Here is a 23,110-nt window from a genome sequence, read left to right as displayed (position 1 = left end):
TTGAACATTGAAATATTTGAATAATCTTCAAAAATCAATAAAATATTTTCTTCCCAAAATAAGACTTGTAGTAGAAAGAACTAGACACTATCTATATGTCATGTGATTTTTGAGATGATATGTCCTATATCTTAAAACTATTGAAAATTGACATTTTTTCCTAAAAAAATCAGTTCAATAACTTTTGTCCCAAATAGTACTTGTTGTAGAAAGTGGTAGGCGTGATCTATAAGTCATGTGATTTTTGAGAAGATCTATTGTACAGTCTTTAAGCTATTGAACATTTTAAATATTCCTCAAAAATCAGTAAAATAATTGTTTTCCCGAAATAGGATTTGTAGTAGAAAGACTAGGCACTATCTATAAGTGATATGTTTTTTGAGATTATGTGTTGTTTATACAGTCTTAAAGCTATTGAAAATTTAAATATATACGTGTGATTTTTGAGAGTATATGTTCTATATTCTTAAAGATATTGGACATTTTAAACAAAATAACTTTTTTTCAATGTATGACTTGTAGTAGAAAGAACCTGGCACCATCTATAAGTCATGTATTGTTTGAGATGATATGTTCTATTTTCTTAAAGCTATTGTAATTTGAAATCTTTAAACATTCTTAAAAAATCATTAAAATATTTTTTCCCAAAATGAGACTTGTAGTAGAAAGAACTTGACACTATCTATAAGTCATGTGACTTTTGAGATATGTTCTATAGTCTTAAAGTATTGACATTTAAAAATGTTAAATGTTACTCAAAAATCAGTGACATAACTTGTTTCCCAAATATAACTTGTAGTAGAAAGAGCTTGGTGCTATCTATAAGTCATGTGATTTTAAGAAGATATATTGTACAGTCTTTAAGCTATTAAGATTTTTTTTTTAAATATATTTTTCAAAAATAATTTAAAAACTTTTTCCATAAAATAGAATTTGCGGTAAAAAGAACTCGCCACTTTTCTATAAGTCAGGTGTTTTTCAAGATGATGTGTTGTATAGTCTTAAAGCTATTGAAAATGTTACATTTTAAATATTTCTCAAAAATCATTAAAATAATTTACCCCCAAAATAAGACGTGTAATATGAAGAACTAGACACTATAAACAAGTTATGTGATTTATGAAAATATATACTGTACAGTGTTAAAGCCATTGAACATTTTTAATTTGAAATTTCTTCAAAAATTATTAAAATAACTTCTCTGCAAAATAAGACTGTTTATATACAAGTATAATAATTTTTTTTTAGATAATATGTTCTATAGTCTTAAAGCTACTAAAAATTTAAAATGTTTAATATATTTTTTAAATCATTAAAATATTTTTTCCGCACAATAAGCCTTGTGGTAGAAAGAACTAAACACTATCTATAAGTCATGTGATTTTTTAAATAATGTACAGACTTTAAGCTATTGAACATTTTAAAATGTAAACATTCCTCAAAAATTATTAAAATAACTTTTCGACATAATAAGACTCGTAGTAGAAAGAACTAGACATTATCTATATTTCTTGTGATTTTTGAGTTGATATGGCGTACATTGCCTTCCGCCCGATTGTAGCTGAGATAGGCTCCAGCGCCCCCTGCGACCCCGAAGGGAATAAGCGGTAGAAAATGGATGGATGGATGGATGTTGTAGTCTTAAAGTTATTGAAAATTCTAAATATTCCTCAAAAATCATTAAATGATAATGATAAATGGGTTATACTTGTATAGCGCTTTTCTACCTTCAAGGTACTCAAAACGCTTTTGACAGTATTTCCACATTCACCCATTCACACACACATTCACACACTGATGGCGGGAGCTGCCATGCAAGGCGCTAACCAGCACCCGAAAATATTTTTTCCCAAAATAAGAACGAACTAGACACTAGCTATAAGTCATGTGATTTTTGAGATAGTCTTTGGATGTCGTTGTGGCTTGTGCAGCCTTTTGAGACACTCGTGATTTAGGGCTATATAAGTAAACCTTGATTGATTGATTGATTGATTTATAGTCTTATAGTGTCAGAGCTATTGATAATGTTAAATATTCTTCAAAATCATTGAAATAACTTTTCTGCAAAATAAAACTTGTAGTAGAAAAAAATGACACAATCTATAAACATGTGATTTATGAGATGACATGTTCTATAGTCTAAAAACTACTAAAAATTAAACATTTAAAATATATTTTTTAAATCAGTCATATAACTTTTCTGCACAATAAGACTTGTAGTAGAAATAACTAGTCACTATCTATAAGTTGGGTGATTTTTAAGATGAAGTGTTCTATAGTCTTAAAGCTATTGAACATTTTAAATATTTATAAAAAAAAAAATTAAAACTAGACATTATCTATGTGTTTTTTTGAGATATGTTTTATAATATTAGTCTTATAGCTATTGAAAATTAAAATAATTGTTCCCCAAAATAATACTTGCAGTAGAAAGAACAAGACACCGTCTATAAATCATGTGATTTTTGAGAAGATATATTGTACAGTCTCAAAGCTTTCGAAAATTGAAAATTTTAAATACATTCCAAAAATCATCAAAATAAATGTTCCGCAAAATAAGACTTGTAGTAGACAATGTCTATAAGTCTTGAGATTTTTGTGATATGTTGTATAGTCTGAAAGCTATTGAAAATCAAATATTTGAAATCATTCTCAAAAATCAGTAAAAGTTATTGAAAAAAAACAAAAATAAGATTTGTAGTAGGAATAACTAGACACTATCTATAAGTCCTGTATTTTGAAGCTGGTACAGTATATTGTATGATGACAAAGCTATTGAAAATACATTTTGAAAAATCCATCCATCCATCCATTGTCTACTGCTTGTCCCTTTTGTAGTCGCGGGGGGTGCTGGAGCCTATCTCAGTTGCATTCGGGCGAAAGGCAGGGTACACCCTGGACAAGTCGCCACCTCATCGCAGGGCCAACACAGATAGACAGACAACATTCACACTGACATTCACACACTAGTGCCAATTTAGTGTTGCCAATCAACCTATCCCCAGGTGCATGTCTATGAAAAATAATGTGCTAAAATCAGTAAAATATTTTTCCCCAAAATACAATCCATAACATGCTCAACTAGACACCATCTATTAGTCATTTGTGTTTTGAAACAATATCATGTATATTTATCAAAATTTTATACAGAAAATTATTCTCAAATAATCAGCAAAATTAAAAAAAAAAAAAAAAAAAGTTGTAGTAGAACTAAATGGCCACCACCTATGTTTCATGTGTTTTTAGGACTTTATTATGTATCATTATAAAGTGATTGAATATTAACAACTTAAAATATTTTAAAAAATTATACAAATGATCATCCATCTAAAATAATGAATGTTGTATTCCTTAAAGTGATATTATTTATATCTGATTGTATAATGAGGCCATAGAGTATATGATAATAAACTTAACATTTATGTTGTAAGGGGTTTGCAACTTGTAGGGGTCCCTGCGCACTGCCGCACTGTGAGCTCCTCATTCCTCACGGTGACTGATTTCAAATTTAAATCCGATTGAAAAGTAATTAAAAGGTGGATGGTTGATGAGCCTCTTGTCTGATTTTGTGTATTGCTGCACATATAGCTGTGTTGGGGACATTCAGGAGTGCAGTTGTCTGTGGCTTCATATCAATATTTGCCTGTACTTATTTGATTGATTCATGCTTCTTTTTTTAATTTTTATTTTATATATAATTTTTGTAGGTTACTTGTTTTGGGAGGGGGACTTTTGACAGGTGTTTAATTGTATTTCTGAACTGGCTATGTCAAAAATGTAAAAACAAATGAGAAGGCATGATGAGTGGCTACAATGAGCACATTTTGTAGTGCATAGCTTTTCAAAGCGAGGTTTGACGCATGATACTGCATGATTCTGATAAAGCATGTTCCCTGGGGTCACACACACACCCATGCATCGCACCGCGCCCCTCTACCCCACTGTTTGAGGAGAATTGGATTAATCCAAGTTGAAAACATATTTCTAATATGAATGGTTAATTGAGCTTCGTGAATGAGCTTATTTAATTGAACAACAACTTAATGACTCAACTCCTGTTCCATACTGCAGCTCAAATGTTGTTCTGGATGATAAAGCCTCTGTTATGACTTGACTTAATATCTCTCATTTAATGGAGTAAGGATTTAATGATCCTTTTATGGTTCTCAGTAATGATGTTTCCATCATACCTGGAATTAAAAGTATACAGAACTTGTTTATGTTGGTGTTTAGCACAGTATGACATGAACACGTTCATACATGACATGCTGTTTATGGTTATGTTCTGCTGTACATATATTTTGCCATATACTGAATAGCCTCCATATCCATTGTGTGTTAATTAGTTCATTGATTATTCACTCATTTGTTTATGTTATATGACGTCATTTTAATTGTGTGAATGTTGAAGAGCATTAAAGGGGCTGTTTGCAACATGCTCAAAGTTAAATTTTTCGATCCAAAAAATACAATAAGAACACTACCTTATCTCAGTGTTTTTCAACCTTTTCTGAGCCAAGGCACAATTTTTTTTCATTGAAAAAATCCCGAGGCACACCACCAGCAGAAAACATTAAAAAATGAAACTCAGCAGCCGACATTGACAGTAAAAAGTTGTTCTCGCAATTGTTGGATATGAATTCAAACCATAACCAAGCATCACTATAGCTCTTGTCTCAAAGTAGGTGTACTGTCATGACCTGTCACATCACGCCGTGACTTATTCAGAGTTTTTGGGTGTTTTTCTGTGTGTAGTGTTTTAGTTCTTGTCTTGCGCTCCTATTGTGTTGTTGATTGTCATGTCAAGTACAGATGTACTTTGTGGACGCCGTCTGCTGCACCACATGCTGTAAGTCTTTGCTGTCGTCCAGCATTCTGTTTTTGTTTACTTTGCAGCCAGTTCAGTTTTAGCTTCTTTTTGCATAGCCATCCCTAAGCTTCAATGCCTTTTCTTAGCGGCACTTGCCTTTTGTTTATTTTGGGTTTAAGCATTAGATACCTTTTTACCTTCACGCTGCCTCCCGCTGTAATCTGCATATTGTGATCACGAAAAACCATGTTCCGGACATCGACAAAGTAATTAGCTACCTGCTGCCACCTACTGATATGGAAGAGTATTACACAGTTACTCTGCCGAGCTCGACAGCACCAACACTCAACAACGGCACATTATTTACAGATTATAATTACTGGTTTGCAAAAACATTTTTTAACCCAATTAGGTGAAATTACATAATCTCTCACGGCACACCAGACAGTATATCACGGTACACTAGTGTGCCGCGGCACAGTGGTTGAAAAACACTGCCTTATCTTATGTTACCATTACTAGTCTAACAGAACATATATTTAAAAACATTTCTATAGTTTTTTGAAATTATTACTTATATTGAATAAGAATTTAAAAAAGGCTGTCAAACACAGCTGTGCCCACACAGAAAAGCAAAACTGGACAGACAGTGAACATCTTTAATGTCCTACAATAAGCAGACACGGTTGGTATTTTCTTGTATTGTAGTGATGTTATTTACAAAAGATAAACAGGTTAGACTATAGCCTACCAGGTGCTATCAGCTACACAACAGCTAAGCTCACAAGCTAGACATACGTAGTGTTCCTAATTGAACAATATTGCAGTCTAAAACACCACATTTGTCAATATAAACGAGTATCAAATAATCACAGTTGCATACTACATACAAATACAAAGTCTCCAAGGCAGAAGTGTATTATAAAGTATCAAGCAACAAATGTGTCCGCATCCTTCAACTTACTGTGTCATGAGCTTAACTTAATGGAGGAGCTCAAGTACCTTGGACTCTTGTTCACGAGTGAGGGAAGAGTGGATCGGTGTGGCATCTGCAGTGATGCGGACACCGTATCGATCCGTCGTGGTGAAGAAGGAGCTGAGCCGGAAGGCAAAGCTCTCAATTTACCGGTCGATCTACGTTCCCATCCTTACCTATGGTCATGAACTTTGGGTTACAAGATAACGGGTACGAGCGGCCGAAATGAGTTTCTTCCTTCTGATGGCGGGGCTCTCCCTTAGAGATAGGGTGAGAAGATCTGTCTCTCAGGAGGAGTTTAAAGTAAATCCACTGCTCCTCCACATCAAGAGGAGCCAGATGAGGTGCTTCCGGCATCTGGTCAGGATTCCCCCCAGATGCCTCTCTGGGGAGGTGTTTAGGGCACGTCCGACCAGTAGGAGGCCACGAGGAAGACCCAGGGCACGTTGGGGAGACTATGTCTCCTGGCTGTTCTGGGAACACTTTGGGATCCCCCGGGAGGAGCTGGACGAAGTGGCTGGGGAGAGGGAAGTCTGGGCTTCTCTGCTTAGGCTGCTGCCTCCGCGACCTGACCTCCGATAGGCGGAAGAAGATGGATGAACTAGGTGTTGCCAAAAAAACAATTGCCACTCCACCTCAACTTAAAGACATCATAAGTCAGATGGTTATTAATAAATAGGTTAGTGTTTTTTAATCCTACTGTTGTTCTCTGTTTTAGTAATTTCACTTGAGCAAGTATTTTCTAACATTCCACACTACAAAATAGTAAAAGTGGGTGTAATTCCTGCTGACGTGGTATCGGATCAATAGTGGTATAAGACCGTAGTAAAGGCTCAAAAGGGGTCATATTATGATCATGACCATAACTACCATTGAGGACACCGAGGTCATGTCCTCTGTATTTTTTTAAAGTGACAAAAAAAAGGTGATATAACTGACTGCAAATCTTCATCGTGTGCGCTGTACAACATGCGGTAGATCACCCTCTCTTAATATATGATCTTTGGTCATACACAGCCAGCTAAAACTCAAACAACGTAATTCAATGAAGTCCACTTTTACTTTAAATATTATCCGATAAGAAATGTGCTATCAACATAATATTAACATTAAGTCATACTGACGTAATTAATGCCAGTTTCACATGAATAAAATTGATGTGAAACACTGTCGGTATAATAACATTGTCGTGTAAGTCAAGTGTCGCCCCGCCCTAAATGCAAAACACGCGCTCTGCGTAGGGCTTTTGCGATCAGTGGGTGGAGGCCCGTTTTGCATGAAGAAGGGCATTCAAATGTAAATTATTGAATAACAAGGCGCTTCATATTTTACCCCAAACATATTCCTGGCCAGGTCATGCTCTGTTACTGACTAAAATATGACCAGAAATGTTTCACCTGCACTTCCGGTGGCTCCGTGGCCGGCGTCATTAGTACTTGCTTTGCGGAGTAGAAGGTTTTGGCTACGAATCCCGGTTGCGGTAAAAGTTTTGGTTTGGTTTTAATGATGTTAACATTAATAATAATAATAATAATGGATTCGATTTTATATCGCGCTTTTCTATTATTAGATACTCAAAGCGCTCACAGAGAAGTGGGAACCCATCATTCATTCACACCTGGTGGTGGCGGTAAGCTACATGTGTAGCCACAGCTGCCCTGGGGTAGACTGACAGAAGCGAGGCTGCCAGTTTGCGCCTACAGCCCCTCCGACCACCCCCTATCATTCATTCATCATTCATTCACCAGTGTGAGCGACATTGGGGGCAAGGGTGAAGTGTCCTGCCCAAGGACACTACGGCAGCGATTTGGATGTCAAGAGGCGGGGAGCGAACCTGCAACCATCCGGTTTCTGGCACGGCCGCTCTACCCACTACGCCATACCACCCCAGACATTGTTTAATACGCTAAACTTGGTCAAAGTCAAGGTAGATTTAATTTTATAGCACATTTCTAAAACAGACTACTGCCCCTAAGTGCTGTACAGATTAAAACAGAAAGGTAAAATATAAAAAAATAATCATCAAAATCACAATAAGCAGAAAACATTATATATATAAAGCACAGTTAAAATACATTACAATTGTGTAAAAAAAAAAAAAAAAGGTAAAAAATGTATAGAAATCACAATAAGTACAAAACAATCTATAATTGGGACGGCGTGGCGCAGTTGGGAGAGTGGCAGTGTAGCAGCCTGAGGGTTCCTGGTTCAATCCCCACCTTCTACCAACCTCGTCACGTCAGTTGTGTCCTTGAGCAAGACACTTCACCCTTGCTCCTGATGGGTCATGGTTAGGGCCTTGCATGGCAGCTCCCGCCATCAGTGTGTGAATGTGGGTGTGAATGGGTGAATGTGGAAATAGTGTCAAAGCGCTTTGAGTACCTTGAAGGTAGAAAAGCGCTATACAAGTATAACCCATTTACCATTTATAAAACACAGTTAAAAAGATAAAAATGCTCAGCTTGTGTTAAACGCCAGCGCAAGTATGTGAGTTTTTAAAGAAGATTTAAAATTATCGAGAGATGTTGCCGTTTTGAGATTCAGAGGGAGAGCGTTCCAAAGTTTAGGGCCTGCTACTGCAAAAGCCCTGTCTCCTCTGGTCTTCAGTCTCAACCTTGGGCATTCTAAAAAGCACTGGTCAGATGACCTTAGCGCTCTGACAGGGGTGCGCAGAATAAGTAGGTAGATATGTATGGTGGAGCCAGCCCATGGATAAATTCAAAAACAAAATATAAAATCTTCAATGACTTCTAAAAACAACAGGTAGCCAGTGGAGAGAAACCAGTACAGGGAGTGATGTGCTCATGTTTCCTCGTTACTGTGAGCAGGTGTGCAGCTGCGTTTTGGACCAGTTGTAAGCGGCTAGTGGAAGACTGATTGATGCCAATGCCAGAGTTCAGTAATCCAAGCGGGATGTTATTAGTGCATGCACGACTATTTCTAACTGGTTTATGGGCAGGTAAGATTTGACCTTCTGGAGAGGTCTAAATTGGAATAAGGCAGTTTTTACCACTGAGCTTATTTGTTTGTCAAGTTTAAAAGAGTTATCAATAAAAACACTACCACTTCAGCATATTAATAAAAAAAGTGGACTGTTACAAAATCATGCTGATTGTCAAAGATGTTAGATAATACAACACGTGATAGTTCTACCTCAATGTAAGCTTTAATTATTTATATGGTGCTTCAATGATTTCAGCCTTTTAAAGCTTCTCTTGGACAACCAATTGTTGACCTCAATATTTGTCAAATCCTAGTTATGGCTCTGAATATGATTTTTTTTTCTCTGTTCAAAACACTTGTGGTCTATATAACATGTAAAGGTGGTTATTTGGTCAAGACTTTGCATAGATTATGTTTTAGAGACCATCTTCAAGACGCTTTCTGACCGTCCCTACAAGAGGCGTCGTTTTGTGGGCGGTCTTATTTATGTTCCTCCACTTCGACTGCGTGCTTCCAAGTCTACTGACAGATGTAAGTCAGAATCATACGCTGATTTTATTTGAAATGGCAACCCCCGTAGGATGCATTTGCATGTACGAGTCAGTCAGCCCCACAACAAAAGGATTGAGAAAAAGGAGCTTATTGACAACAGCGTTTGACTACAGTAGCGGACTCACACAAAGATCTTCAGGTAAATTGCTACCATGTATGGAGATATCCGTTGACGTCACAATTGGGAAAAATGTCATAAATTGGGGTAAACTCCAAATGGATCGTTTGGTGGAAGTATGAAGGAAGGCAATATTGTTTTATAAATATCTCTGCCATGCCTCCATGGTTTATTTTGAAATATTCGGGATCTATGCAGATTTGAAATGCACAAAAACAGGTACCAATAAGTAAGAAAGATTGATTTTGCATAGTAGGTCCCCTTCAATTGTGGTATCGTTTCAATAGTGAAAAAGTTTTATCAGGACACCCGTAATTTCCACATTTCTCAACCCATTCAAATCAGTTTAATACAAACAGATGTAGACTACCTAACAAAAAATACCACATTCCGTAAATCCCCATTTTCCGTACATCATTTCAATTCAGCCTGTGATCTTCAGCATTCACTTGCAATTTTGACACAATTTGTCTTTTCTGGTTATGCATGTGTTTGCATCTATCCATCATGCATGTTGTGTGTTTGTGTTTGCTGTGTGGGTGAGTGTTTCAGCGGAAGTTACTGAACCTCTTGTGACAAAAACACTTCCTGTTTGTTAACCAGGAAGGAGAACAAATGAGAAGAACATCAGAAAGCAGCAAAGAGAACGTCACTTTTGAGGACAAACTCCGCACAGGTAGGATCGATTTCATTTCCAGGGCATGCTGGTAAATGATTTTGTTGTATGGTAACACACGGAAGCTTTTGAAGCAGTTTAGTATGACAGAGACTAATACTGAAGAATAATATGGAATAATAGACATAAAAATGAATATTTATGATAAATCAAACCTAAGCTCTGCACTTTTCTACTCCTTTTTGGACATGCTGTAGTTATACAATGGAAATATATGCTCTTGTAAATGTATGCATGTTCAAAATAAATTCTATAACCACTATAACCACACTTATATTCTTCTATATTGAGTACAGGTGGATCCGACAGAAAAGCTCTTAGGAGGCAGAAACGCATTGAACAACAGCTTCAGGATCCCTGGGTTCGCCTTTCAGACACTTCCCCTGAAGATCTGCAAGAAGTCAACCACAACCGTCAGCTTCTTCACCACGTTGCAGACGGCACAAAGTCTGTCAGTGTCCACATCGCACCTGTCATCATGAGTACTGAAGAACACACCACAGACATGACTGCTGAGAAAAAAATGGAGATCCTCAGCGCTTTAAGGATGGGGCCTCCTGTGGCACCAAAACCTGCTTGGTTTCGGCAAAGCCTGAGAAAGATTCGCCATGAGCAGGACCGGAAGAAGCAAGATGAACCTGTCAAGACGAGGCAAGCTGGAGGATTCTATAGAAGTTTTAATGTCAGATCAGCCTCATTTGTGGCCAACCGGTCCATCAAAGACAAGATACATTCATTTGAAAGCTTCTCAAACAGTACAGACAAAGAGGAAAAAAAGAGGCATGTGGTTTCGTCCAACTCCCTTCAACTCATGGATCAAGAGTGGGACAGAAAGTATGGAAAAAACAAAAATTACAATCCAGACAACATGCTTAAGCGATCTGTGTCTGAAAAGGGAATAGAAGGTGCACAGACGTCTGTGCCACCTTCTGCTAGTCTTGAAAGTAGTGAAAAAAAATTGTTTTCTAATACAGAGCCTCAATCCAGCCAGTCTCTTGCAGACTCCCCGTCTTGTCAGGCTAGTACAGATCAAGAACATGGGGTGAAATGTTCAAATTCAGTTTCAGCGCAGCACACCTTGACCATCCAAACATCCAGAGAACTAGAAGGTGCAGAAGTAGAACCAAATTTACTCAGTGGGTTTGCGGAGGAAAAAGCTTTCTCCACTGCAAGCCTCACCTCTGTGGGATCCAGCCATAATGAAGGGAGAAGTTCTCCAGAAAGAACAGAACAGAATGCAGCAGAAAACCAAAGAGAACTTGACCTGAACTTGACCAATCTACCAACAGACAGTACCTCGTATCAAGACCTAGGGGGAGAGAATTTTAGTAAAATCCTTGCCTTTAGTAACCAGGTACAGTATTTTCACTCCACACTGGATTTTTCATTTGGAACCTCTGCACATGAACTTGTGCAAAAGACATAAATCCATCTAGCAGCCATAATCCAAAAACAAGTTTTAGAGATACTTATTATTAGAACAAGAGAAGCCAATTTGTCTGGAAATGATTAGGGTGTCCGCATCCGCTGCCATAACTCTGATTTCAGCAAAAACACAAGTATCAGATTTTATTGGCCAGCATATAAAATAAGATACAAGCAGTACAACAGCCAGTTAAAGGGGTTGTTTGCAAATTGCTCAAAGTTTAATTTTTTAAACCACAAAATATAACAAGAACACCATCTGTTAACTCATGTTACATTAGTGGTTTAACAGAACATACACATACATATTTAGGTTAAAGTATTCATTTTAAATACCTTGTTATCTCTAGGTATCGCAAGCATTGATGCGCACCCTACCAATTTCCACTGACCATGGAAACACCAATCCAGATCTCCCAGGATCCACTGTCGCTGATATTATGGACTCTCTGCCATGTGATGCTGTTTCAGATGTCACTGACCCAGGGTTTTCTGTTAGGTACGACTTTCATTTGTGTTGTTGTTTAAGCAGGAAATGAACTATATTTACCAAAGTGCTGTTTAGTTTCTGTTCAATAGTAGGTGGGGACTGAAATGAAAGTGAAAAAAAAAGCCAGTTCCTGTTTTGTGGTAGCTGATGTGATGTTTTTACTAGAGATACTAATGTGTAACTTCTGCACAAAGTGTTATCATACCATATGTTTTTCAGCTTGGCCACAATCAGAGAATGTAGCATTGAGTTTGGACAAACAGGGTGCCAAGAAGTTGCACTTTCTTCTTCTGCTGGTGCTCAGTCAGTCATCTCGGTCATCCCGTCACAGGAAATACAGATGATGATCAGAGAAGTTAGAGCTCTCGACCACAACACACTAAAGGTAAAAACAGTGGTGTTGTGTAATAATGTTTTTACTAACTATTAAGGGTCATATTATACAAAGAAACCCTTTGCCTGTGGTACCTGCTTTATTGTATTTGGGTTTCCTAAAGGTGAAGGACATTTTGTTTCAAACCATGGAGCTGTTTGACATTCACCCCACGTTGTGACATATGCATATGCCCTATTGTTACCTCAACTGATATATCCATGCGTGGTCGATGTTTTCCTAGATTCTTTGTATTAGTCCGCTGTATATTTCTGTTGTACTTCCAGCTGGCATATGCTAAAATACAAGCACAGGTCACTACACTAACTCCTAGCCTCATCTGAGGAATAAGAAGTGCCTAGCTAACTTTTGGGTTTCGTTACAATGTACCTACTCGGACGCAGGGCCCAGTAAGACTCGCCGCCGGACATGAAATCCGTAGCTTATCTAAGAACCCTGCCTCGATCAAAGAGTAATTATGCAGAAGGATTTACCCAAAACTACAGTTAATCGCGGAGACAGTTTCCACATCCTATGGCAACACAATGAAGCAATAAAGTCTAATAACAGTAGATTTGTCATGCTATGGCCATGGCAGGAAGGTGCTGAAACAGGGAGCAGAAACACAGAGGGAAGTACATGTGGCCATGAAACACCAGCAAACAACAATAATTCAGCAATCCAGGGCCACCAAGACCACGGCCCCTTGTACATGCGTTAGGAAGTGAAGTAAAAAATATATTTATATAGCACCTTTTCTCTAGAGACTCAAAGCGCTTTACATAGTGAAACCCATTATCTAGATATTTTAAACTACGTTTAAACTATCAGATGGGTATAGTCATAAAAAAATACAATCATGTGTGCTTACGGACTGAGTGTAAATGGGGGAGGGAGGTTTTTTGGGTTGGTGCACTAATTGTAAGTGTATCTTGAAATGTGCGTACGGCAGCTGTGGGGTGGTCGTGAGGCAGCGCACACTTCCACGTCAGTCTTGATACAGCTCAACTTTGCTGTGAAAAGTGGCGTACGACAAGTTTTTGTGCGTACGCAAGCTTGTTACATGAGGCCCCAGGTGAAGGACGCCGATGAGAATCACCTGCTGCACCTCCAGTAGCTTTGCCCAGTTTAAGAAGAGTCCACCCCTAATAATATAAACAGAAGTATACAAATAACCCAGATTAAACACACGATGCTAAATAGAACTGTAAACACCAGAAACAGAAAGATATTCTGAAGCTGTAACACAGCAGAGTGTGATACTAATGACACTTTGTAATGATACATGTTCATTTAAAAAAAAAAAAAGGCTGTGTGTAATGCTACTTTATATTATTGCAGGGATGACGTTTCAAATAGGGAGACATACTTTGTAGCTTCATGGCTACGTGATATTGGTGTATGGTGTATCTTGTGAGGGGTAGTACCTTTGTAAACCTGTTATGCCGCACATCTTCGTCAAGATAGATGTGGATAGGAGCACTGGTCCTCCACACCTGCTCAACTCTCACTTACAGTACGCCTCCAAGTAGTCGGTAGTGCACACGACTGGCACACTATGGTAAACTATCTCGGCAGATGGGCCGTTAGAGGGCACCAGTAGTCCCAAAGGACGTCACACCTGAAGTGCACAAAGACTGAAATGGCAGAAAAGACAGATGAACTTTTCAAGTCAATGGCTTTGAAGGCAGGACAAAAAGATGTGTGGCACATCAAGGGTCATTCTCTTGACGACAAAGACTTGTGGCCAAGCACAATGGAAGGGACCCACCATGTACTAACCCATAATTACCAATGACATAAGGAACAGAACGGAAAGGTTGGGCCCCCTGCAACAACTCCAGGCCTCAACTCCAGGGAAGAAAATAATTACTTCTTGGCAAGTAGGACAGCTTTTAACAAAGTTAAATTACAGGGGAACTGCACTTTTTTTTGGAATTTTGCCTATCGTTTACAATCATTATGAAAGACATGACGACAAATGGATTTTTTAAAGCACTGTAAATATCAACCAAAATGGAAAAATGGAAACAGTGAAAAACCATAGATCAACAAAAGTAGGAATAAGAATATGGATATCAAAAGGAATTGTCAAAATGTTAAGAAGGTTTGGCTAAAACAGTCAGTGTTTTGAAATTGAGGATTTTGAGAATCATCGCGAAACAAAAGAAATGTATTCTAAAATTAAAGAATAACTCGAAAAAACAATAATAGAATAATGCTATCAAAGGAAAATTATTATTTGATGAAGAGCAGATAGCAACCAGATGTCTGCATACTGATAAGATTATCCCAGCAGGCACATGGCATTGACAACATTCTGATTATACATACAAGTCCTTTAAAACTGACTGAATTTGTTACAAAATAGTTGTATTAGTAAATTGAGACAATGTTGATGTCTAATGTTGGATCCACGTTGTTGGTTGGGAAATGACCACATTTCAAATGTCAAATCAACATCACCACTTGACATTGAATAAACACGTCGTCAAAAAGCATGTTGTTTCAGTGTTGTATTTGTGTTGTACAATATTGGTTGGAAAATGACCAAAATTCAATGGTCAAATTAACGTAAGAACCCAGCATTGATTAAACCTCGTCAAAAAGCATGTTGTTTCAACGTTTGGTTTGAATTGCTCAACGTCAAGTACTAATTCAACAAGTTCTCACCGTTGTTTTAATGTCTTATGCCTGCTAGGATGTTGCTATTTACCAAATCTCACACTTCAAGATAAAACAAGACTTCAAGACTAAATTAAGACTTTTCTTCTCAGCAACTGCAAGACATCCACGTTGTGATTCTGCATAAAGAAGAAGGAGCCGGGCTGGGCTTTAGCATTGCTGGAGGCTCTGATCTAGAGAGCAAAGCTCTCAGAGTAAGTTTTAATCTTACACACTCTACATCATTATACACATTGCGTGAAATGTAACTTCATCTTGTGGGTTCTCAAGATTTGTATTTCCTAACATTAAAAAAACATGAGACAAGCCTAACCTTTGGGACTCACAGTTGAAATTTAACATGAAGTGGGGACGGAGATGAATTTAATTCTTTAACACCTTTAGACTATAATGCTTCTGTGGGTCTGACATAATATTGTGAGAGTCCAGTCCATAGTGGGGCCAGCAGGAAACCATCCCGAGCGAGACAGGTCAGCAGCGCAGAGATGTCCCCAACCGATGCACAGGCGAGCGACAGCCAGCACTTCATCCATGTGTGTCTCCCTCTCCACAAGGGAGAGGGGGGAGCAGAGGAGAAAGGAAAAGAAACGGCAGATCAACTGGTCTAAAAAAAAGGGGGGGCTATTTAAAGGCTAGAGTATACAAATGAGTTTTAAGATGGGAATTAAATGCTTCTACTGAGGTAGCATCTCTAACTGTTACCGGGAGGGCATTCCATAGTACTGGAGCCCGAATAGAAAACGCTCTATAGCCCGCATACTTTTTTTTGGCTCTGGGAATCACTAATAAGCCGGAGTTCTTTGAACGCAGATTTCTTGCCGGGACATATGGCACAATACAATCGGCAAGATAGGATGGAGCTAGACCGTGTAGTATTTTATACGTAAGTAGTAAAAGCTTAAAGTCACATCTTAAGTGCACAGGAAGCCAGTGCAGGTGAGCCAGTATAGGCAACAACTTTCTTGTTCTTGTCAAAAGTCTAGCAGCCGCATTTTGTATCAACTGTAATCTTTTAATGCTAGACATAGGGAGACCCGAAAATAATACGTTACAGTAATCGAGACGAGACGTAACGAACGCATGAATAATGATCTCAGCGTCGCTGGTGGACAAAATGGAACGAATTTTAGCGATATTACGGAGATGAAAGAAGGCCGTTTTAGTAACACTCTTAATGTGTGACTCAAACGAGAGAGTTGGGTCGAAGATAATACCCAGATTTTTTACAGAGTCACCTTGTGTAATTGTTTGATTGTCAAATGTTAAGGTGGTATTATTAAATAAATGTCGGTGTCTAGCAGGACTGATAATCAGCATTTCCGTTTTCTTGGCGTTGAGTTGCAAGAAGTCTCCAGTATAACTCCAATCTTAGACGTTTATTTGGGAGCCAAAGTCATTTCATGTGTCATCAAAACAAAGTGGACATGTCATCAGAAGCTGAAATATTGGTGTCTTCTTTGTTCAGGTGCACAAAGTGTTCCCAGGCGGACTGGCCACACAGCAGGGCACCATCCACAAAGGAGACGAGGTGTTGTCCATAAACGGCCAGGCGTTGCGTGGCGTTACGCACGCTGCTGCTACTGCAGCTCTGCGTCAGGCACGCACGCTCAAGCTTGCCGTGGTGGTGGTTCGCAAGAGAACAGAAGAGGAAGGCAGAAGCGGTGATGAGTCCAACCCTGCAAGTGCGTCAGTTTATCTTGAATCTCCATTGAGAGAACTACTGGACCAGCGGGCCAAGGTTCCTCAGAAGGTTGGGAGATAAGCAGCATCATGTGTTTGGTTGCAGAGAAGGACAAAGGCACAATACAAAGTGTGGAGCTGGAGAAAGGAGCAGGTGGAGTTGGCTTTACCTTGGAAGGAGGAAAGGCTTCAATCCATGGAGATAGACCATTAGTCATCAACAGGATCTTTAAAGGTACGGCCATGTTGGATTGTGTTGCATCAACTGATTTGGGGAATTCATAATTCATGTTATCATGCTCCTAACTGTGGAGTTTTACTATGTTGTGAAACATGCAACAGACATGTACTACTTTTTATTGGCATTTTAGAGGCAGGCCTGCAGTGCATCTACACCGGAACCTACTTTTTTAGCATGCTGGAACTGCGTGCATTTTTTGCACATGTGCCTTGCAATAATCAAAAGAACACCGTATAGACAATTGTCAACAAAGATCAGCCCTTTGAGACGTTTCTGATTAAGGCATATTTAAATAATATGTAATGAAATAATTGGAAATAATATTGTACATTTTAGCTCTTTAACGTTGGAAGCATAAATTGACACGATACCTTGAACATGTTAAGTGCTAAATGATGGTCAAATCGATTCCAGATCCATAAAAGCTTGTGGACAATCCATATATATATTGGTTTGTTGAATTAGCCCAAGTAATGCTCAATGTTGAAGTTTATTTCCATCCATCCATTTTCTACCGCTTGTCCCTCTCTGGGTCGCGGGGGTGGCTGGAGCCTCTCCATAACCAAATGTGCTGAGTCAGACTGCATGATTGTTTGGGAGTTGTGTGTGAGTGTGAATGTTGTCTGTCTATCTGTGTTTGCCCTGTGATATGGGGGGCCGTTAGGGACATTATTCAGAATTACCAGGCAAGTGTGTATAAGAATGTTTCAGTAGTGTGTGTGAGAGAAAAACGTTTCAGTTGTTTATGTGAGAGCATTTCAGTAGTGTGTATAAGAGTGTTTCAGTAGTGTGTATAAGAGTGTTTCAGTTGTTTATGTGAGAGCATTTCAGTAGTGTGTGTGAGAGAAAAACATTTCAGTTGTTTATGTGAGAGCATTTCAGTAGTGTATGTAAGAGGTAATTCTGAATAATGTCCCTAACGGCCCCTCATAATGTGATGAGGTGGCGACTTGTCCAGTGTGTACCCCGCCTACCGCCCAAATGCAGCTGAGATAGGCTCCAGCACCCCCCGCGAACCCGAAAGGGACAAGCGGTAGAAAATGGATGGATGGATGGATCTTTAATTTTCCTTGTAGTCAAGATGATGACACCTTCAATATGTGTCCAGTTCTGGGATGTCATTGATGATAAATACTTTTTTTTATTTAACTCACTGCTCCAAGTGCCTTGAATCTCCCTGATGCTGTGTTGCCTATGCCTTCATGGCGCTTGCCGGATGCTCATTCATGCAGACATTTTCTCCTTTCAGCATGCTTTTGTTTCTGCAGCGCTAATTTCTACTTCCTATTGGTGAACTTTATGAAGATGACAGGTGTGGCTTTGTCATTTATGTTGTGCAGTGCAATACATGTTGTTGACATCCACCTACCTCAGAGAAAAGTGGCCAACTGTTGAAGCAATATATTAGTTTATATTTCTTACTATGTTATCGTAAACCCAAGTCACAACCATATAATTCATGCTTGTGTTTTCTTCAATACATCATTTAGTCAATGATCAGTTCCTTCTCTCCATATTTCAGTGCAGTCCTTTCTATCAGTGTGTATAATAATGAATATCATATTTATATATTTTGAGACAATTGGTGTTACAATGTGCCGAGATGATGTCAATGTTATATACTAATACAGTAGTAACAATTAAAACATTTAAACGGATACGGTACCAATTCCCAGTACTGGGAATCGATATCGGTACTCAACATACTAATTGTTTAATACTTGTGTGTGTGTGTGTTCATGTAATAACACATTTTAATTGTTTAATAATGTTTCATTTTTTCAATGTAACATTTAACAGTGAGCTAATAATGATTATGGTGCTGTCCTGTTGTTATATCTTGTTATCTTCCACTTCTGAGTCTCATTTGCAAGTGTTACATAGTAGACTTTGAATGCATTTGGGGGAGAGGGGATGCCAAAAATTGGCACTTGTTAAATGATAAATGGGTTGTACTTGTATAGCGCTTTTCTACCTTCAAGGTACTCAAAGCGCTTTGACACTACTTCCACATTTACCCATTCACACACACATTCACACACTGATGGAGGGAGCTGCCATGCAAGGCGCTAACCAGCACCCATCAGGAGCAAGGGTGAAGTGTCTTGCTCAGGACACAACGGACATGACGAGGTTGGTACTAGGTGGGGATTGAACCAGGGACCCTCGGGTCGCGCACGGCCACTCTTCCACTGCGCCACGCCGCCCGTTAAAACTTTAATGTTGGCCTGTGTCCGTCCAAAACTGATTACTACATGTAAGACAAACACTTGATATTTGTGGTTATCATAAGGCTATGTGTTTGAAATTAAATTTAGGCCTTTATCGTTTTCCCAAAAAACAAAGAGTTGGCCATTTCTATGGTATTAATCATAAAGAACTGTTTTAGATCCGATGTTGATGTGCTAAAAAGTATTTCTTGTTTAAAAGCTACATACAATATTAACTGTTTTTTGTTCATGGACATAATAAATATTAATAAAGTGTTTGGATGTATTCATTAAAATCAACATATTCTTGGTTGCCAGAAAGTGATATTTTGATATTGACATGTCTATTTGTGCATACATTACTAGAATAACCTTAGGAGATGCACAGACGAGATGTTTCAATATCAAAATATTATTTTGAATCAGTGAGATGTCGTTTGGGGTTGATTTCAGCTTTTTAAAAAGCTACTTCAACACGTTAACAGTACAGTATGTACTTTATCATAAATGTAACTCTCTTCAATGAATACATTCAAAGAGTAATATTTTTTATGTGCATTAAAAAAATCAGCTAATATTGTTATTATTATTACAGACAAGAGGTTTAAGCACAACAACATCGGATCAATAACAGTCCTTTACAATCTCATTATTACCATAGAAATTGCCAACTTTTGTCATCTTTCGGACACGACAATTTCAAACACGTATCCTTACGATAACCACAAATATGAGTGTTTGTCTAACATATAGTAATCAGTTGTGGACAGACAAATCCAGAACGTGGTATATCCGCTTTCGCGGCGGGAATCAATTTTTGACTCAGAATCAGTTTTTAGCGCAACACAGATAGCAGCAAATAATAGATTTAACTTACAAGTGTCTATGTCACTATCATTGACTCGCCTGCTGATGGCACCATAGCAGTTAAAATGGCATGTGTCCTGTTCAATATCTCCATGGCGTACACATAGTACATGTTAAAGCCACACACTTTGGTTTTGGCGGTGACTTCCTTATCTCGCAAGGAAAAGCATCTGATTGGCTCTCGTTCATAACTAACTCCCACCACTTGTTCAATGTATGCCATTAAAGAGCTGTGATTGGATACATTTCGAATTTGTCCAACTCATCAACAAGACAGGCAAGACAGGCACAGCTTACTCTGTGGGCGGGCCGAGCCCATGACACCGAGACTGCCAGTCTTGTGTTTTGTTGAGCTCTACAAAGTGTTTATACTGTATGTATTGTACTTATTACACACCAGCTGTTTGATTGTAACCTGCATCTAAATTGTGGTTCTGATTACCAAACTTGGAGGTGTTGAAATCGCAATGTTACATCACTAATGCTAATTGGTAGCATGTATACGGCATATCCAATGTAAATGAGCACAAAGCTAACAGTATAGTAGGCTCCACTTTTAAAAATGTTTTTTATTGCTTGCTTTGTTTGCGTGGAACTTTGACACATTACCATGAATTGATTTACGTGGACCCCGACTTAAACAAGTTGAAAAACTTATTCGGGTGTTACCATTTAGTGGTCAATTGTACGGAATATGTACTGTACTGTGCAATCTACTAATAAAAGCTTCAATCAATCAATCAATCAAAACCAAGATGCAGTTTGTTTGAGCGCTTGTTTCCCCACCAAGCGCTTGAGTCAGTCCCAAGTCACGAACTGGCCCTGACGTCACGTGCAATTGGTACTTAGTCACACTGACGGATTTTTCTCGGTACCTATATGTTTAAGTACCAAATTCAATACCCACTCTTGATTAAAAATGTATGACTGAATACACAAACCCATGTTTTGTTTGTTTGTCAGGTGGAGCAGCAGAGCAAAGTGGTCTTCAGTGTGGAGATGAAGTGTTGCAAGTCCTGGGTACCAGTCTTCATGATATGACTCGCTTTGAGGCTTGGAACGTGATCAAGGCTTTACCTGAAGGCCCCATTACAGTACACATCGGGAGGAATGAAGATGCCAAAAGCACGAAACACGACTTTGTTGCACCTTTGTCAACAGACTAGGTATCATCCATTTATCATCTTGGGGCGGCAGCGACTCGGGAAGGTCTTCCGGTCACTGGAGAGTTGGTGATTGGCGAAGCCAGCACTGGTGTTTAAGTCTTAAATACGTGTTTGCCGTATGAATGTGAACAAGTGGTTGGCATTAGAGATGTCTGATAAATGCTTTAAAATGTAATATCGGAAATTATCGTATCGGTTTCAAAAAGTAAAATGTATGACTTTTTAAAACGCCGCTGTGTACACGGACGTAGGCAGAAGTACAGAGCACCAATTAACCCTAAAGGCACTGCTTTTGCGTGCCGGCCCAGTCACATAATATCTACGGCTTTTCACACACACAAGTGACTGCAAGGCATACTTGGTCAACAGCCATACAGGTCACACTGAGGGTGGCCGTATAAACAACTTTAACACTGTTACAAATATGCGCCACACTGTGAACCCACACCAAACAAGAATGACAAACACATTTCGGGAGAACATCCGCACCGTAACACAACAGAACAAATACCCAGAACCCCTTGAAGCACTAACTCTTCCGGGACGCTACAATTTACACTCCCCGCTACCCCCCCACCTCAACCCCGCCCACCTCAACCTCCTCATGCTCTCTCAGGGAGAGCATGTCCTAAATTCCAAGCTACTGTTTTGAGGCATGTTAAAAAACAACAACTTTGTGACTTCAATAATAAATATGGCAGTGCCATGTTGGCATTTTTTTCCATAACTTGAGTTGATTTATTTTGGAAAACCTTGTTACATTGTTTAATGCATCCAGCGGGGCATCACCACAAAATTAGGCACAATAATATGTTAATTCCACGACTGTATGTATCGGTATCTGTTGATATCGGAATTGGTAATTAAAACTTGGACAATATCGGAATATCGGATATCGGCAAAAAAGCCGTTATCGGACATCTCTAGTTGGCATATGATTATACGTAATTGGTGTAGAAATGTGAATTAATGTATGATGGTGGTTGGAGCCATTGGTTCAAGTTGGCAGCCAGTCTAATCCATAACAGCTGTGGCCACAAATATAAATGATCATCAGCAGTGTGTGAATGTAGATTGAACAAGTAATAGTTTCAGTGAAAAGTGATTTGGGTGTCTGGCAATGCGTTTTATAAATCCAATCATTTATTAATGGGCAACGTGTAACATAGTGACAGTTCGGTTTGTTCCTCCGTTTTAAAGTCACGTTTTCGTTCATTTTGCGTACAATAAAGAAACAAAAAGCAAAATGACTCAGCTTTTAAGAGGACCTTTGAGTATTTTCCACTTTTAATGTTGATTATACTTGTGTGAAACAATCCCGAAGGATCAAATCATAAGATTTGTGCAGTTGGGCGTGAGCTTATGCGCAGTTTTGGATGCCTCTAAATGCTGTTTTTCCCTTTTTTTTGTTTAACAGGGGACAATTTGTGTTGTCAGTGTGACAGACACACTTATGTGGGCCTTCTATTACATGCTCTCTGATAGGCCACTTCTCTCTGCTCTGCACCAGACTTTTGGCTGCAGCCTGTAGCCCCCCGTCTCATTCCTTCCTGTCTGCTCCCTACTTTCGTGTTTATTGTCCACAGCATTTTACACAGGACTGTTTTGTCAACATGGGTCGATACAAAGTTGGATTAAAATGCTGCAGAAAAACGGCGACCAGAAGAGAAAGCTGGATGTCAATTTATCAGTGTCGTAATTTGTGGTTGTCTGTAATTTTAGTTTACCACATTAATTGATGTGAGTTAAGTATAATTGTCATCTAACTGGGCATGGACACAATAATAACAATGTTCAACATGCAGTGAGATTATGCTATGTAGCTAAATAGCGGTGATGTTCGTCTTCAAAATATATATTTCAACAGAGGTTCATTTGCATCTAAAAAGACATCCTTC

The 23,110-nt window shown here is 38.7% G+C and overlaps 1 protein-coding gene across 1 annotated transcript in view; it reads left to right on the top strand.

The window, feature by feature from the left end:
• il16 (interleukin 16) overlaps positions 1 to 22,871 on the top strand; it is a 119,816-nt gene extending 96,945 nt beyond the window's left edge. The window contains exons 19-26 of the mRNA XM_061963865.2: positions 10,003 to 10,075; positions 10,372 to 11,429; positions 11,851 to 11,999; positions 12,210 to 12,375; positions 15,141 to 15,242; positions 16,514 to 16,730; positions 16,835 to 16,963; positions 21,010 to 22,871. Coding sequence (XP_061819849.2) covers positions 10,003 to 10,075; positions 10,372 to 11,429; positions 11,851 to 11,999; positions 12,210 to 12,375; positions 15,141 to 15,242; positions 16,514 to 16,730; positions 16,835 to 16,963; positions 21,010 to 21,212 — 2,097 coding nt within the window. The 3' untranslated portion in view covers positions 21,213 to 22,871. The remainder of the gene's footprint in view (positions 1 to 10,002; positions 10,076 to 10,371; positions 11,430 to 11,850; positions 12,000 to 12,209; positions 12,376 to 15,140; positions 15,243 to 16,513; positions 16,731 to 16,834; positions 16,964 to 21,009) is intronic.
• Positions 22,872 to 23,110: the final 239 nt, after the last annotated feature.

This window comes from Nerophis lumbriciformis, linkage group LG06 (assembly GCF_033978685.3).
Source record: "Nerophis lumbriciformis linkage group LG06, RoL_Nlum_v2.1, whole genome shotgun sequence".
NCBI lineage: Eukaryota > Metazoa > Chordata > Actinopteri > Syngnathiformes > Syngnathidae > Nerophis > Nerophis lumbriciformis.
This window is presented reverse-complemented; position numbering and strand designations above follow the sequence as displayed.